The sequence below is a fragment of the Pseudophryne corroboree genome, chromosome 10, assembly GCF_028390025.1.
Source record: "Pseudophryne corroboree isolate aPseCor3 chromosome 10, aPseCor3.hap2, whole genome shotgun sequence".
In the NCBI taxonomy this organism is placed as follows: domain Eukaryota; kingdom Metazoa; phylum Chordata; class Amphibia; order Anura; family Myobatrachidae; genus Pseudophryne; species Pseudophryne corroboree.
Window position 1 is genome coordinate 232,059,588 of NC_086453.1, and position 18,616 is coordinate 232,078,203.

Here is an 18,616-nt window from a genome sequence, read left to right on the forward strand (position 1 = left end):
TTCCCACCACTGGGTCCTACATTGTCCCAGGACAGGCATAGAGTGGAGTTCCAGGAACTCTTTCATTTCAAAATGCCTAGAGTCACAGTTTCTGGGAATAAAAACCCCCCAACACTGTTTTACTATCTTTTACTCTTGCATTGCAGCAAGGGTTGGGAGAGAGAACAGTGTGTCACATGGATGGACTATTTTCCACTTTAAAAAACAAACTGGGAATCCGGTTTCTCTGGGTCATTTATGATCATTTTCTGTCCACAGTTCATGCACAGCTGCACAATGTGTCCTGATCTGTGTTACTGAACTGAATCATTAAAGGGAATATATCTGTAATAATGTGTATTTTTCTGTACCCTGAGCATAGTGTCAGCTTATTGCTATTTTGCTTTAATTGTGTCTTTGGAGGTAAGAAGTCGCTATTAAAAAAATAAATAAAAACAAACGTACTGCGGCTTCATAGACTCACGCCAATAAAACTGCTTTTTCCAGCCATTCATTTATTTCTGTAGCTGAAATTCTATCCACATAGGGATTTATGCAAGTACTGAATGCTGACCCTTGGCCATGAAATGTTCTCTGCCTTCTATCTCTTTTAATATATCAGCAGGCAATGTATAAAACAGGCTGCAGGAGAAACTGCTGGGTCACTTTCATAAGCCCTGTTAGTTGCGCACAGTCTCTGCAAGAGTCGGGCTCTAGTGCATGCTATGGGAGTTGGTGACAGAGAGTGTCATTAGGACAGACGTGCCATAAAGTAGAGCTCGTGTGTTGCAGCAGCTTAGAAGAGTCTAATTGGGCTGCGTGACACAAATACACATCTGAACATATAAAATGACATTGCTTTGATGGTAGATTCCCTTTAATGTAAAGAAGTCTGTGTCTGTCAGCTACGTCTGTCTTTGTCTTATGTGTCCGTGTTGTTTCCTTGTTTTCAAGCCAACTGACTAATGAGATACCCGAGTAAGTAAACTGTCCATACATGTCACTTGCCACAAGCCATATCCATCCTGTACGCCACATCAGCTGTCACCCATTGCATTGGATGTTCTCATTGTTATGACATACTTGGCAGATGTGATAGAGGACAATGAAATGCTGCCCTCATCAGTGCACATCTATGTGTATAACATACGTATACTGTACCAGTCATCCAGGATTCTGTGTCGCCCAAATCAGCACTGCCTTTGAGTCTTCAGCTTTTTGATCTGGAACAAGTCACTGGCCCTAGATGATCAGCTGAAGGACCACGGATGCCCAGGCTGGCAACATATAAATGTCCACTTACTTCTACTGTGTGTGTCTGCTCTGACATATTACGTAGTCAGGGCAGCTTTGCTTATCAATAATGAGTGCCTATGGATTGGCTGTGAATTGTTTATGTATTATTAGGTGGATTGTGCCCTTATTTAAATTAAACAGATAGGACAGGTGTGTGCCAAATGATAATGCTTTAGAATGTGCCCTAATCACAGCCGACTGCTGAGTGAAAAACCAAACCACCAGTGAGGAGTATTACTGATAGCATGCTGCAGCAGTATGCACAGTACAAAGATTGGGCCCAGGGAACAAGAACTGGGCCCCCCTAATGTAGAGATGGAAGCAAAGAAATCGAGGAGACAACCTAAACTGACCAGTTATTTTCAGGTGTTTTATTACCAAAGTGAAAATGTGCAGTAACCCATGGTAACCACACACTTTCTTAAACAGTCTCACAAACTCTTCCCAAACATTTTTCTATCTGAATCCTACATATATGCTGTATGCATAGTCCTCAAAATAACTTGATACACACAGGCATTTACTTGTTACATAACATTTGTAGGATATCTCTACGCATAGCACATGACCTGCACACACATAACATTGGTAGTGCTCTATGCTTTACTCGGATACTGTAGTTCTGGCACTCACCGAGCCTGTGTACTACATTCACTGTGGAGGTTCCATTTACAAGGTGGTAAAAGGGTTCTCTCGTGCACCAGGACACATGAGGTTCTCAAACTTAACCCTAGTTTCTGCTGCGGGGTACACTGGGCTCCACAAGGATAGACATTGGGGTGTAGAGTAGGATCTTGATCCGAGGCACCAACAGGCTCAAAGCTTTGACTGTTCCCAGAATGCACAGCGCCGCCTCCTCTATAACCCCGCCTTCCTGCACAGGAGCTCAGTTTTGTAGTTTGTGCTGCAGTAAGCAGGCACATAACAGAGGGGCTGCTCAGCCCTAACAAGAGCTTTTTTTGAAGAAAAAAGTGAAGACTTCAAGGGCAGCAGCGGTGGTAAATGTCAGAAGACATTCACTGCTGCAGTTCCAGCTCTCCCCAGCGGCGCTGTACACTCCCAAGGCCCTAGTTGCTGGGTAACTACAGCAGGAGGCTCCGGTTTTCTTCACGTCAGGCACACACGGCTGGGGCTCTCCAGGATCGCGTGGCCTCGCTTCGGGAGGTGGTAAGTGGGTCCCGCTTGCGGGACCCGGTCTTTATCGCGATCCGGCGCGGTCAGTGGGAGGCGGGCCCCGCGCGCGCTGGCGGTGGACACTGTGGCAGTACAGGCGATCCCACTAGATCACAAGGGCATGGGGGCGCAGGTCAGGTTTTCTCTCTAAACCGGTTTTTACATCGCCCACAGTACCCGGTGGTTTTGCCAGCAGAGGGGATAAGGCTTAGACCTGAAGCCCCTCCCCCAGCCCCAGGGCGCCATTTCCAGCAAGTGTTTCCGCCCTGGAGCTGCATATCTGTCTCTCCCTCACTCCCTGGCAGTGTCTGCGGCGCCATTATCCCTCAGCTTCACTGTTCCTGGGACTGCTTGGGCAAATCCTCCTGTGTAAAGCCCCCTGGTTGTCAGTGCTGTGACTTTACATGACACTTAAGTATTCTACCTGCCTTTTTAGACAGTGCTAGTTAAGAAAGAGTGCATTTAGTCAGGGTTTTCTAGTACAATTACCCTGTGATATACATCCAGTTCTTACTGTGTAGTGTTATATCTATTGACTATATAGCTATATATATAAGCTAGTCCAGTGCAGTATTATTGTTAGTAATAACCTCTGCATTGTACAAACTGTGACTATCTGTGTGTGCATTAGATAGCTGAGTGGTGTCCATTTCGTGTCTTTCACTTAACTTGCTATCCCTATATTCTATAACCTGAGGGGGCTTGGTGCGTCAGATTTTATATTGATATAGGATTTTCACAAAGATATACTTTAATACGTATTTTTCTCTGTGATTTTAGTCACCATATCTCTCCTTTATCTCTGACGTCCTAGTGGATGCTGGGAACTCCGTAAGGACCATGGGGAATAGCGGCTCCGCAGGAGACTGGGCACAAAAAGTAAAAGCTTTAAACTAGCTGGTGTGCACTGGCTCCTCCCCCTATGACCCTCCTCCAAGCCTCAGTTAGATTTTTGTGCCCGAACGAGAAGGGTGCAAGCTAGGTGGCTCTCCTGAGCTGCTTAGAAGTAAAAGTTTAAATAGGTTTTTTATTTTCAGTGAGTCCTGCTGGCAACAGGCTCACTGCATCGTGGGACTAAGGGGAGAAGAAGCGAACTCACCTGACTGCAGAGTGGATTGGGCTTCTTGGCTACTGGACATTAGCTCCAGAGGGACGATCACAGGTTCAGCCTGGATGGGTCCCGGAGCCGCGCCGCCGGCCCCCTTACAGAGCCAGAAGAGCGAAGAGGTCCGGAGAAAGCGGCGGCAGAAGACGTTCCTGTCTTCAAATAAGGTAGCGCACAGCACTGCAGCTGTGCGCCATTGCTCTCAGCACACTTCACACTCCGGTCACTGAGGGTGCAGGGCGCTGGGGGGGAGCGCCCTGAGACGCAATAAAAACGATATAAAAACCTTATATGGCTAAAAAAAATGCATCACATATAGCTCCTGGGCTATATGGATGCATTTATCCCCTGCCAGTTTCCTAAAAAAAGCGGGAGAAAAGGCCGCCGTGAAGGGGGCGGAGCCTTTCTCCTCAGCACACAAGCGCCATTTTCTTTCACAGCTTCGCTGGAAGGACGGCTCCCTGACTCTCCCCTGCAGTCCTGCACTACAGAAACAGGGTAAAACAGAGAGGGGGGCACTATTGGCAGCTAATATATAAATACAGCAGCTATAACAGGGAGTAACACTTATATAAGGTTATCCCTGTATATATATAGCGCTCTTGTGTGTGCTGGCAAACTCTCCCTCTGTCTCCCCAAAGGGCTAGTGGGGTCCTGTCCTCTATCAGAGCATTCCCTGTGTGTGTGCTGGGTGTCGGTACGATTGTGTCGACATGTATGAGGAGGAAAATGATGTGGAAGCAGAGCAATTGCCTGTGTTAGTGATGTCACCCCCTAGGGAGTCGACACCTGACTGGATGGTAGTAATTAAAGAATTACGTGACAATGTCAGCACTTTGCAAAAAACTGTTGACGACATGAGACAGCCGACAAATCAATTAGTGCCTGTTCAGGCGTCTCAGACACCGTCAGGGGCGCTAAAACGCCCGTTACCTCAGATGGTCGACACAGACCCTGACACGGATACTGAATCCAGTGTCGACGGTGACGAGACAAACGTAATGTCCAGTAGGGCCACACGTTACATGATCACGGCAATGAAGGAGGCATTGAACATTTCTGACACTACAAGTACCACAAAAAAGGGTATTATGTGGGGTGTGAAAAAACTACCAGTGGTTTTTCCTGAGTCAGATGAATTAAATGAGGTGTGTGATAAAGCGTGGGTTTCCCCCGATAAAAAACTGCTGATTTCTAATAAATTATTGGCACTATACCCTTTCCCGCCAGAGGTTAGGGCACGTTGGGAAACACCCCCTAGGGTAGATAAGGCGCTCACACGCTTATCAAAACAAGTGGCGTTACCGTCTCCTGATACGGCCGCTCTCAAGGAACCAGCTGATAGAAGGCTGGAAAATATCTTAAAAGGTATATACACACATACCGGTGTTATACTGCGACCAGCGATCGCCTCAGCCTGGATGTGCAGCGCTGGAGTGGCTTGGTCGGATTCCCTGACTAAAAATATTGATACCCTGGATAGGGACAGTATATTATTAACTATAGAGCATTTAAAGGATGCATTACTATATATGCGAGATGCACAGAGGGATATTTGCACCCTGGCATCTAGAGTAAGTGCGATGTCCATTTCTGCCAGAAGAACGTTATGGACGCGACAGTGGTCAGGTGATGCGGATTCCAAACGACATATGGAAGTATTGCCGTATAAAGGGGAGGAGTTATTTGGAGTCGGTCTATCGGACCTGGTGGCCACAGCAACGGCTGGAAAATCCACCTTTTTACCCCAGGTCACCTCTCAGCAGAAAAAGACACCGTCTTTTCAAACCCAGTCCTTTCGTCCCTATAAGGGCAAGAGGGAAAAAGGCCGCTCGTTCCTGCCCCGGGGCAGAGGAAGGGGAAAAAGACTGCACCATGCAGCCTCTTCCCAGGAGCAGAAGCCCTCCCCCGCTTCTGCCAAGTCCTCAGCATGACGCTGGGGCTCTGCAAGCAGACTCGGGCACGGTGGGGGGCCGTCTCAAGAATTTCAGCGCGCAGTGGGCTCACTCGCAAGTGGACCCCTGGATCCTGCAGGTAGTATCACAGGGGTACAAATTGGAATTCGAGACGTCTCCCCCTCGCCGGTTCCTGAAGTCTGCTCTACCAACGTCTCCCTCCGACAGGGAGGCAGTATTGGAAGCTATTCACAAGCTGTATTCCCAGCAGGTGATAATCAAGGTACCCCTCCTACAACAGGGAAAGGGGTATTATTCCACGCTGTTTGTGGTACCGAAGCCGGACGGCTCGGTGAGACCAATTTTAAATCTAAAATCCTTGAACACTTACATAAAAAGGTTCAAATTCAAGATGGAATCACTCAGAGCAGTGATAGAGAACCTGGAAGAAGGGGACTATATGGTATCTCTAGACATCAAGGATGCTTATCTCCATGTCCCAATCTACCCTTCTCACCAAGGGTACCTCAGGTTTGTGATACAAAACTGTCATTATCAGTTTCAGACGCTGCCGTTTGGATTGTCCACGGCACCACGGGTCTTTACCAAGGTAATGGCCGAAATGATGATTCTTCTTCGAAGAAAAGGCGTATTAATTATCCCTTACTTGGACGATCTCCTGATAAGGGCAAGGTCCAGGGAACAGTTAGAGGTCGGAGTAGCACTATCTCAGGTAGTGCTACGTCAGCACGGGTGGATTCTAAATATCCCAAAATCACAGCTGATTCCAACAACACGTCTACTGTTCCTAGGGATGATTCTGGACACAGTCCAGAAAAAGGTGTTTCTCCCGGAGGAGAAGGCCAGGGAGTTATCCGAGCTAGTCAGGAACCTCCTAAAACCAGGACAAGTGTCAGTGCATCAGTGCACGAGAGTCCTGGGAAAAATGGTGGCTTCTTACGAAGCGATTCCATTCGGAAGATTCCATGCAAGAACTTTTCAGTGGGATCTGCTGGACAAATGGTCCGGATCGCATCTTCAGATGCATCAGCGGATAACCCTATCTCCAAGGACAAGGGTATCTCTCCTGTGGTGGTTACAGAAGGCTCATCTTCTAGAGGGCCGCAGATTCGGCATTCAGGATTGGATGCTGGTAACCACGGATGCCAGCCTGAGAGGCTGGGGAGCAGTCACACAGGGAAGAAATTTCCAGGGCTTGTGGTCAAGCATGGAAACGTCTCTTCACATAAATATCCTAGAGCTAAGGGCCATTTACAATGCCCTAAGTCACAGAAGCTGCAAGGATTCTCCGCTGGGCGGAAAATCATGTGATAGCACTGTCAGCAGTGTTCATTCCGGGAGTGGACAACTGGGAAGCAGACTTCCTCAGCAGACACGACCTCCACCCGGGGGAGTGGGGACTTCATCCAGAAGTCTTCCAAGTGATTGTAAACCGTTGGGAAAAACCAAAGGTGGACATGATGGCGTCCCGTCTCAACAAGAAACTGGACAGACATTGCGCCAGGTCAAGGGACCCTCAGGCAATAGCGGTGGACGCTCTGGTAACTCCGTGGGTGTTCCAGTCGGTATATGTGTTCCCTCCTCTTCCTCTCATACCAAAAGTACTGAGAATCATAAGAAGGAGAGGAGTAAGAACGATACTCGTGGCTCCGGATTGGCCAAGAAGAACTTGGTACCCGGAGCTGCAAGAGATGCTCACGGAGGACCCGTGGCCTCTACCTCTAAGGAAGGACCTGCTCCAGCAGGGACCTTGTCTGTTCCAAGACTTACCGCGGCTGCGTTTGACGGCATGGCGGTTGAACGCCGGATCCTGAAGGAAAAAGGCTTTCCAGATGAAGTCATCCCTACCCTGATCAAGGCCAGGAAGGATGTAACTGCAAAACATTATCATCGCATTTGATGAAAATATGTTGCGTGGTGTGAGGCCAAGAAGGCCCCTACGGAGGAATTTCAACTGGGTCGTTTCCTACATTTCCTGCAAGCAGGATTGTCTATGGGCCTAAAATTAGGATCCATTAAGGTTCAAATTTCGGCCCTGTCGATCTTCTTCCAGAAAGAACTGGCTTCAGTGCCTGAAGTTCAGACGTTTGTCAAAGGGGTACTGCATATACAGCCTCCTTTTGTGCCTCCAGTGGCACCTTGGGATCTCAATGTAGTTTTAGGGTTCCTAAAATCACATTGGTTTGAACCACTTGCCACAGTGGATTTGAAATATCTCACATGCAAAGTGGTAATGCTGTTGGCCCTGGCTTCAGCCAGGCGCGTATCAGAATTGGCGGCTTTATCCTATAAAAGCCCTTACCTGATATTTCATTCGGATAGGGCGGAATTGAGGACTCGTCCTCAATTTCTCCCTAAGGTGGTTTCAGCGTTTCACATGAATCAACCTATTGTGGTACCTGTGGCTACTAGGGACTTGGAGGACTCCAAGTTGCTGGACGTAGTCAGGGCCCTGAAAATGTATGTTTCCAGGACGGCTGGAGTCAGAAAATCTGACTCGCTGTTTATACTGTATGCACCCAAAAAGCTGGGTGCTCCTGCTTCTAAGCAGACGATTGCTCGTTGGATTTGTAGTACAATTCAACTTGCACATTCTGTGGCAGGCCTGCCACAGCCAAAATCTGTAAAAGCCCATTCCACAAGGAAGGTGGGCTCATCTTGGGCGGCTGCCCGAGGGGTCTCGGCTTTACAACTTTGCCGAGCAGCTACTTGGTCAGGGGCAAACACGTTTGCTAAATTCTACAAATTTGATACCCTGGCTGAGGAGGACCTGGAGTTCTCTCATTCGGTGCTGCAGAGTCATCCGCACTCTCCCGCCCGTTTGGGAGCTTTGGTATAATCCCCATGGTCCTTACGGAGTTCCCAGCATCCACTAGGACGTCAGAGAAAATAAGAATTTACTTACCGATAATTCTATTTCTCATAGTCCGTAGTGGATGCTGGGCGCCCATCCCAAGTGCGGATTGTCTGCAATACTTGTATATAGTTATTGTTACAAACAAATCGGGTTGTTTATTGTTGGAAGCCATCTTTTCAGAGGCTCCTACGGTTATCATACTGTTAACTGGGTTCAGATCACGAGTTGTACGGTGTGGCTGGTATGAGTCTTACCCGGGATTCAAGATCCTTCCTTATTATGTACGCTCGTCCGGGCACAGTATCTTAACTGAGGCTTGGAGGAGGGTCATAGGGGGAGGAGCCAGTGCACACCAGCTAGTCTAAAGCTTTTACTTTTTGTGCCCAGTCTCCTGCGGAGCCGCTATTCCCCATGGTCCTTACGGAGTTCCCAGCATCCACTACGGACTATGAGAAATAGAATTATCGGTAAGTAAATTCTTATTATCTCTGCTAGTGCTGACTACACTGCGCAGGGGTTTGAGTAAGAGGTATTGTGCTGCTGCCAATTGTACTGTGATACCTGATATACTGCAAGTTATATCATGTCTGCTTCTGAGGGTAACGGTTCTAGGGCTGAACATACTGCCGGTGTTGCTGAAGCCACAGATCTCTATGAGGAGAATATAGCAGCTGTGGGCTCTGGTTCTGGGGGCTCCTTGCCCCCCAGTGGGACTGTGGCAACGGAGGTACATAATGACCCACCGTGGGCCGCTTTTTCCACGCTTCTACATACGCTAGTTAATAAACTAACACCCCCTATGCCGGCACAACCGTATGTGGTCCCTGCAGCTAACCCGCCGTGGGCAGACGATTTATCTGCCCAATTGAAGAAGTTGAACCAGTCCCTGACTACTAAAAAGTCTGACCATCGCTCGCCTAAGTCCAAGGGGTCCTCTAAGCGAGCGCTTGTCTCCTCACAATCCACTGCTGTCACTGACACCTCGTCTGATGAAGACTGCACTTACACTGACCCCACAGTTTCTGACTCAGATACGGCTGATGGAGAGGATAGTTCACATGTAGATGTTCCTGATCTTTTGGAGGCTATTAAGTTAATTCTACAGATTACGGATGATCCCGAGCCATCCGTCCCTCCTAAGAAACCAGATAGGTTCAAGCGTCAGAAGGTGGTTAAACAAGTTTTACCTCACTCTGACCACCTAGTGGATATACGTAAGGAACCCTGGGAAAACCCGGGTACGAAGTTTGTGCCTCAAAAGAAGATGCTGGCTCGCTATCCCCTCGCACCAGAGCTGTCTAAGAATTGGGAAACGCCTCCTCCAGTAGACTCACATGTGGCTAGGATGGTGGTTTCCTCAGCTCTAACGTCACTACCGTCTCATCTCTAAAGGAGCCTACGGATAAACGTGTGGAGGGTTGTCTGAAAGCGATTTACACCCTCACGGGTGCTGCACAACATGGGCTGCAGAGGCTATTGAAGCATGGGCCTTGGAGTTAGAAGCTGAAATCTCTTCTGACCATGCTAGACAATGCTTGTCATATATTGTCACAGCTTCTCGCTATATTAAAGAGGCGGCTTCTGATGCCGGTATCCTAGCAACCAAGGCCTCTACTACGTCAGTCCTGACTCGCCGGATATTGTGTCTGAGATCCTGGTCTGTGGATCTGGACTCTAGAAAAACCCTGGAGGTACTCCCTTTCAAGGGAGATATTCTGTTTGGGGAGGACTTAAATAAGATAGTGGCTGACTTGGCTACTGCCAAAACTGCCTGTCTGCCAAGTACCGCTCCTTCTGTGTCGAAGGCTAAAGGTACTTCCTTTTGCCCCTTTCATCCTTCAGGTAAAGCAAAAGGTCAGGCGTACAACAAGCAGGCCCGCACTTCCAAACCTGGTAAGCCAAATCCCAAAAGAGCCTGGGCAGCCCGTCAGCCAGCTTCCAAGGCCGATAAGCCTGCCGCATGACGAAGCGGGCCTCCCCCTGGATACAGGAGTCGTAGTACAGGTCTCTCTTGCGCAGAGGGGCCGGGGGTACTATTCTCCGCTGTTTCTAGTCCCGAAACCGAATGGGTCCTCCCGGCCCATTCTCAACCTCAAGGCATTGAACAGGTTTGTAATTGTAAGGAGAAATTTACCTAAAGGTAATTTCACTCCTGGCGCTAGATGAGGGGGTTGACCACAGCTGCTATTATACACAAAGGGGTTGGTCAGACCCCGAACAGCAATTAAAACACCAAAAAAAGAAAGTATTAGCGCTTGTAGGTCACAAATGAGAAGATAGGTCACAATGAATCACAATTTAATAAAACATGTTAAAAACTGCGTGCTAAGCACATATAAATGAAAAAACAATAATACATAAAGTGAGTAGTGCTCCTCCCGATTGTAAGGTTTTTATGGAAGAAAAGTTCAGAAAACCTGTTCCGATAATTAGTCCCCTTGGACTCTGAGAGCCTATGCAAATCACAATTGTGAATAATAGTTACCACCAGCGTCTTTCAAGGTTTTTAAGTGGAACTGCGTCCACATGTGGCTTTTCCCCGATTGGTGATGAAATGGAGCTTCCACGGTGTGAAAGGAACTCTCTTTATAAAAAGTCCAAATGCTGTTACTTGGTGGGGACTTGGTCCAGGTGAAGGTCTTCCAGTAGACAGGGAGTGGGCACAAAGCGGCAGGACTCACCAACGCGTTTCGTTGCGTTTGAGCACCGGTTCAGCTGATCTTAAGTGGCTTTCCCTTAAGGTGGTGTTTCTGCTGGCTATTGCTTCAGCTAGAAGAGTGTCGGATTTGGGTGCCTTGTCCTGTAGTTCCCCATATCTGATATTTCACCGTGACCGGGCGGTTCTTAGGACTCGTCCCGGATATTTACCTAAGGTGGTTTCCTCGTTCCACCTTAACCAGGAGATTGTAGTTCCGGCACTTGTTTCTCCTGATCTGTCTCCCAAAGAGCGGTATTTGGATGTGGTATGGGCTCTCCGTATCTATGTGAAGAGAGCTGCTTCCATTAGGAAATCTGATTCTCTCTTTGTACTGTTTGGATTTCACAAACGGGGCTGGCCTGCTCACAAGCAGACTTTGGCCAGATGGATTAGAATGGTGATTGCACATGCTTATGTGAGGGCTGGTCGGTCGGCTCCTGCTCACATTACGGCCCATTCTACTTGGCACGCCGTGGTGCGACCCTTGAACAATTGTGCAAGGCGGCTACGTCGTCCTCAGTGAACACGTTCATAAGGTTCTATGCCTTCGATACTGCCGCTTCCCAGGATGCTTCCTTTGGACGCCGGGTTCTTGTGCCCGCTACAGTGCATCCCCTCCCATAAGGAACTGTTTTAGGACATCCCCAATGTCTATCCTTGTGGAGCCCAGTGTACCACGCAGCAGAAAACGAGATTTATGGTAAGAACTTACCTTTGTTAAATCTCTTTCTGCGAGGTACACTGGGCTCCACAAGGCGCCCACCCTGACGCACTTTGCTTCTTTGGGTTGGTATGGCATTAGCCGCTGACACTTCTCCTGTCGTGAGAGTGTGGTGTATGTGGCTACTAACTGTTGTCGTCTCTTTTCCTGCTACTGCATGAGCTCCTGTGCAGGGAGGCGGGGTTATAGAGGAGGCGGCGCTGTGCATTCTGGGAACAGTCAAAGCTTTGAGCCTGTTGGTGCCTCGGATCAAGATCCTACTCTAGTCTACACCCCAATGTCTATCCTTGTGGAGCCCAGTGTACCTTGCAGAAAGAGTTTTAACAAAGGTAAGTTCTTACCATAAATCTCGTTTTTCTATATACTGTCATTATTAATTCAGTAACCAGAGCCTCTTAGTTCCCCAACAGCTAAAAAGCTACAGTTTATCTGAGGCAAATGCCTCAGTGCTTACAGGCCCTTAGCAGCCGTAGCTATAATTCCCATCAGTGATTTCTAAGCAATCTGACTAGATCGCTTAGATATTAAGCGCACATCACTCTGTGTGTATGCCCCATATCGTCGGCTCCAATCTTGACTGCAGTCAAGATCTGGCTAGATCGCGAGGCTCTGATTGAGCCTTGCGGTTTAGTTAGGATCGGGCTAGCACAAATCGCGCTGAGACGGAATCGCTATGTGTGTACCCCCCTTTAGTACTCTCTATTGTTTGTTACCCTATACAGAAAACAGACAGCATTTCAGACAGGAACAGAATATACATTTTGCTAAGACGTAACTGAAAGCCTTGAATACGTTGTTCCATTTCTCCGTAAATGTACTTGTAATCAGCACTCATGCCTTCTGCAGATGACAGTTCTGCGATCCATCATGTAATGCAGATGATGAGCTGCTGAATCCCAGCCATTAACCTCTGTACCTCCGAGCGCCTAGTCACATGCAACCCACAAGATTAGCTTCATTCTCTGCCTCCAGCTCACATCAAGGACAAGATCTATTCTCTGCTCCTCTATGGAGTCAGAGTGACACATATACTCTATAGTGCACTTCTGCCTGCAAAGTAACAAAATAATGGTTTTAAAAATGATCGTAATAGTCTTCAATGCAGTGTCATAAATAGCAACCAGGGAGCTGGGTAATATATCAAAGTCACCTCTGTAGAGCTGGGACAGAACCGTTCAGGACAATCTGTGAACATGTGATGTATTATGGGAAATTCGGATTCATTTAATGCGACTGGGTCTGAGGCAAAGCCAACTTTAATAATAATAATAATAAGCAATGAATCAATGTCTGGCCTCTCAGAGCATTGGTTACTGTCTGTCTGTGAAATAGAATATGCTGGTTAGTAATAATGGCCTGTGAGATGTTGTTGTACTGTACGTAATAAAGCGGATCCAGCAAGCAGGTCGTGTCCTGTTGGGGGTGGTGGTGGTAACTGAGCCTGTGTAGTTATCCTGCTGCTGCTTACTGCATGCTTCCCCCTCTCTCTCTGCTTCTAAAGTCCTGACCCTGTGGACAACCCAGATGACCCCAGGTGAGAATCCACTTCCTGCTTTGTCTGTTGCTTCTTTCTTGTCTGGTGTATGTATTTATTATTATTTTGGTGGACTCAATTTCCTTGACCAATTTAACTTCTGCAATCCTTCTTGCATGATAAATTAGCGTTCTGCAAAGAAGTTGACCTTGGTACTTCATCAAGTCTTTTTAAAGCATATTTATCATGCTACAAGTAGAAAGGTCTTGAAAGAATTTGGATAAATATATCATACACTCTTCCTGCCCTAACCTATAATAATGCAGCTTTACGCATCCTAATTACGGTTTCCCTAAAGCTCCTTTCACCATTAGTGAGAACATGGAATTTCTGTATTTAGGACCTACCTGATGTGAGGGAGATTCCCCAGCAACATCGCCCCTCTCTCCTGTACCTGCCCTTCGTGTCTTCCGGTATCATGATCTGCAGAATTTGCATTTCTTTTAAAACTCCGTCTGCATCAGAGGTAGCTCTCCAGCAGCTGTGGCACTACACAATCCAGCTTGCCTTGTCACAGTTTTAGCATGCAAATCTGTGGCAAGGCATGCTGGGATGTGTAGTTTGACAGCAGCTGGAAGGCCGCCCTGGATTACATAGCGATTAAACCTCTTTGGAGAATTGGAGGGCTATTTTTGAGCAAAGACGTCAGGATCACGTCAGGATCTCCCATAATCAAGGTGCCACAAAAATTAATCCTTAAAATATATTTTTCTTCTAAGTGTAAATTTAGTAACATTCATTGGCTGCTGAATCATCATTTAGGAATCACATTGGACAAGAGTGGTCAGTGAATACAAAGTAAAGCTCTATAGATATATTCGTAATCTTAGACTCACATCACATTATTAAGAAAAAAAATAAAAATAAAAAATCACTGAAATTAGAGCACTGGGGGGAAGATTTACTAAAGCTTCTAATACAGACAAGTGTTGGTGTTGCCCCTAGCAACCAATCAGATTTTAGGTACAGGGGCATCTTAAGAGAGGAGGCAGCTCGTGTACAGTCTCTGTCTGGGTGCCCTCCTCTCTAGGCGGCCGCACAGTGGGACTCTGAGCACTAGGGTCACTAGGAGACCCCAGCTCTGTACCAGAGTCCAGTGTGCACGTCTTCGGGAAAATGGTGTGGCGCTCATTTTCCTATTGTGCATGCTCGAAACACTGGGAAAATGGCTGCCGCACCATTTTTCTTGTGATTTGTGCAGCATTGCTGCCACCAACGTATTCCATTACTGGGTGTGTGGTGTGAGCCCCCTGGATCGCACACCCAAGCATGACTTCTCTTTTGCATTCTAGCAAGTTATAGACAGAATCTGATTGGTTGCTAGGGGCAACACCACCACTTGTCTGCTTTAGAAGTTTTAGTAAATCTAACCCCTGGACTTCAAGAGATTAAGGGGAAATCCTATTCCGTACGGGTGCGAGTAATCGCAGCTGTATGCCGCACATACGATACCATTGACTCATGGATTTTGGTAGCAGTCCTGGAGCTACGAGCCATAATGTGCGAGTCCAGCTTTAAAAGGGTGCAAGTTTGGGTGTTGTTGCCGGAGTTTACATGCCATGGTAATGGCCACTCGCACCCTTCCCGGGAATAGGATTGCCCCCTAAGGTGGAAAAGCCATTTGTCCAAATTGCCAGTGTCTAGTAATGCTTTGCTGCGGGATTTAGAACAGGCTGGCTTTGCCATTAATAAAATAAAAATAATTGTTGCTTTAAATCCTGTGACATAATCGCTGTACATTACATTTCTCACAAAGGTATTTTATTTTAACATCTAAATGAGCACATAGCAAATTCCAGTACGGTGCTAGCAGAGGCCAGCTGCTCTATTGCACTGCCCAGATATCAACATATGAACAACTCTTGCTGTTCCACTAGCTGGAAACCCCCTTAGGCAAGGGGAACTCCCTCTTTATAAGCGGATCCTACAGACTCACTCAGTTGTTTCACCAGCTACATTCAAGTGGCCTTCTATGGTAATTGCAACTACTACACCCACACCGATCCAATTACATATCAGTCCCTTTACATATTGGCTTTCTCGACTATGAGGAGAATGTTAAACATGGTGTCTTTTCGTGGCAGTACCCAGAGACATGAGTCTGTCAGTGTAAAGGAACCAAAGTCCATTACGTGACCGCTTTGTATTAATAGAACTTCACTCTAAAAAAATATGTACCACCATGATTCCACTTATCAAGGCTTTGTAATTGAATAGATAACATAACTTCAACTTAATAGGCAACGTCAACCTAATAGCAGAATGTTCTAGTTTATCATGCAACAACATGATAACGAATGTGATGATAATGCAAAGCTCTGTTGGTAATTGAATGTTGAGGCTCATTGTTGCCTGTCACTTTCGCCTATCCCGGGCGACAGAGTTTGCTCCCTTGCAGACGTCAGCTATTGCAGTTTTGCTATTTCTATAGTGAGAGTGATCTCATATAACATGGTCCCAGATGTGGAAAGTGGAGGTGGTTTGATATGTTGTGTTGTCTTGTCAATTTGTGCTGTCAGTGTTTGTGTGTGTGTACCTGTTTTATATATTGCTAGATGATTGGTGTAGTCTGATCATTTTACACAGAAAGTATATAAAGAATGTTTCATTTGATAATGGGGATAATTGATTACTTAAAAATTGTTTAGGTTTCCTGAAGATAAAACTATTACGTAATACTTTTTATGAAAGTCATTAAAATACAATTTTGGTCAAATAATGGTTGATCACCAGAAAACATGTTAGTATTGAAGGAAACATCAGGATATATTGTTATTCCCAACTTTTGCCCCAAGTAATAGATTCCCATGGTTCTTAGATCTGGGTCAGAGATACTCACACTGCCACCCACAGATTTCCCCAATATAGGTCAGAGATACTCACACTGCCACCCACAGATTTCCCCAATATAGGTCAGAGATACTCACACTGCCACCCACAGATTTCCCCAATATAGGTCAGAGATACTCACACTGCCACCCACAGATTTCCCCAATATAGGTCAGAGATACTCACACTGCCACCCCACAGATTTCCCCAATATAGGTCAGAGATACTCACACTGCCCGACACGATTTCCCCAATATACTGTAGGTCGGAGATACTCGTATTGCCCGACACAGAATTTCCCCAATATAGGTCGGAGATACTCACACTGCCCCACAGATTTCCCCAATATACCGTAGGTCAGAGATACTCAAACTGCTGGAGACAGATTTCCCCAATATAGGTCGGAGATACTCACTGCCCCACACCAGATTTCCCCAATATACTGTATGTCAGAGAGATACTAACATTGCCCGATACAGATTTCCTCAATATAGGTCTGAGATACTCACACTGCCCCACAGATTTACCCAATATACTGTAGATCAGAGATACTAACATTGCTCGACACAGATCTCCCCAATATAGGTCGGAGATATTCACACTGGCCGCCACTGATTTTCCCCAGTATAGGTCGGAGATACTCTCGCTGCCACCACCGATTTCCCCAATATAGGTCGAAGATACTCACACTGCCCGATACAGATTTCCCCAATTTACTGTAGGTCAGAGATACTAACATTGCCCGATACAGATTTACCCAATATAGGTCCGTGATACACTGCCCCCCACAGATTTCCCCAATATACTGTAGGTCAGAGATACTCACACTGCCTGCCACCGAGTTCCTCAATATGCTGTAGGTCGGAGATACTAACATTGCCCAAAACAGATTTCCCCAATATAGGTCAGAGATACACTGCCCCCACAGATTTCCCCAATATAGGTCAGAGATACACTGCCCCCACAGATTTCCCCAATATAGGTTGAAGATACTCACACTGCCCCCACAGATTTCCCCAATATACCGTAGGTCAGAGATACTCACACTGCTGGAGACAGATTTCCCCAATATAGGTCGGAGATACTCACTGCCCCACACCGGATTTCCCCAATATACTGTATGTTTCAGGAAAATGAAACAAGTACATTTACAGAGGAGAAGGTCCTAACAGAACTCTCAAAGCTGAAAGTGGACAAATCTATGGGGCCAGATGGGATACATCCAAGGATACTAAAAGAACTTAAAGAGGTGCTGGTAGCACCATTGACAGAATTATTCAACCAGTCATTAACTACAGGAGTAATTCCAGGGGACTGGAAAAGAGCAAACGTAGTCCCACTGCACAAAAGTGGAAGCAAGGAAGAGGCAAACAACTACAGACCAGTGAGTCTTACATCAGTAGTAGGGAAATTGATGGAAACACTCTTAAAAGAAAGAGTTGTAGATTATCTCAAATCCGGCAATTTACTGGATCCCAAACAGCATGGATTCACTGGGGGGAGATCATGTCAAACAAATCTTATTGACTTTTTTGATTGTGTGACTAAAGTGATGGATAAAGGTGGAGCCATGGATATAGCTTATCTAGACTTTAGTAAGGCTTTTGACACAGTTCCACATCGCAGACTGCTAAATAAACTTGAAAGTTTGGGATTGGATATTAGGATTATTGAATGGATAAGATCTTGGTTGAAGGATATAAAACAACGAGTTGTGGTAAATGGAGTGCATTCACAGGAGGGAAATGTTACCAGTGGAGTACCCCAGGGATCTGTACTTGGACCAGTGCTTTTTAATATCTTTATTGGTGACATTGCAAATGGCATTAAAGGGAAAGTATGCCTTTTTGCAGATGACACAAAGGTATGCAACAGGGTAGACACACCAGGTGGGGTAAAACAAATGATTGAGGATCTAGGTAGATTAGAGGAATGGTCAAGAGTCTGGCAATTACAGTTTAATGCCAAAAAATGCAAAATCATGCACTTGGGTCTCAAAAATCCTAAAGCTAAATACAGTATTAATGGCACTATACTGGAAACTACTGAGGAGGAAAGGGATCTAGGAGTCACTATTTCAGATGACTTAAAGGCAGGTAAGCAATGTAACAAGGCAATGAGGAAGGCTAGTCAGATGCTTGGCTGCATTGGGAGAGGAATCAGCAGCAGAAAGAAAGAAGTAATAATGCCACTGTATAGGTCATTGGTACGGCCTCATCTAGAATACTGTATTCAGTTCTGGAGGCCATATCTTCAAAAGGATATTAATACATTAGAAACTGTACAAAGGAGGGCAACTAAAATGGTGCATGGCCTACATCACAAAACATACACAGAAAGACTAAGGGTTTTAACAAAGTCCAGGAGGGAAACATTCTCCAAATGAAGAGAAGCAATAGGACACGAGGACATGCACTGAGACTGGAGGGGGGGAGGTTCAGGGGAAATTTGCGGAAAAATTATTTCACAGAAAGGGTAGTGGACAAGTGGAATAGCCTCCCATCAGAG

General features: G+C 46.3%; 1 protein-coding gene across 8 annotated transcripts in view; it reads left to right on the forward strand.

Annotated features, from left to right (window-relative positions):
• The window catches only part of AGRN (agrin), a 709,575-nt gene that overhangs the window by 681,730 nt on the left and 9,229 nt on the right, over positions 1–18,616 (forward strand). For 6 of the 8 annotated variants that reach the window (XM_063943138.1, XM_063943139.1, XM_063943140.1 and 3 more), the window contains one exon: positions 13,247–13,279. The exons of the other annotated variants lie outside the window; for them this stretch is intronic. In XM_063943138.1, the coding sequence (XP_063799208.1) occupies positions 13,247–13,279 (33 nt within the window). The remainder of the gene's footprint in view (positions 1–13,246; positions 13,280–18,616) is intronic. 8 annotated transcript variants of the gene reach the window in all.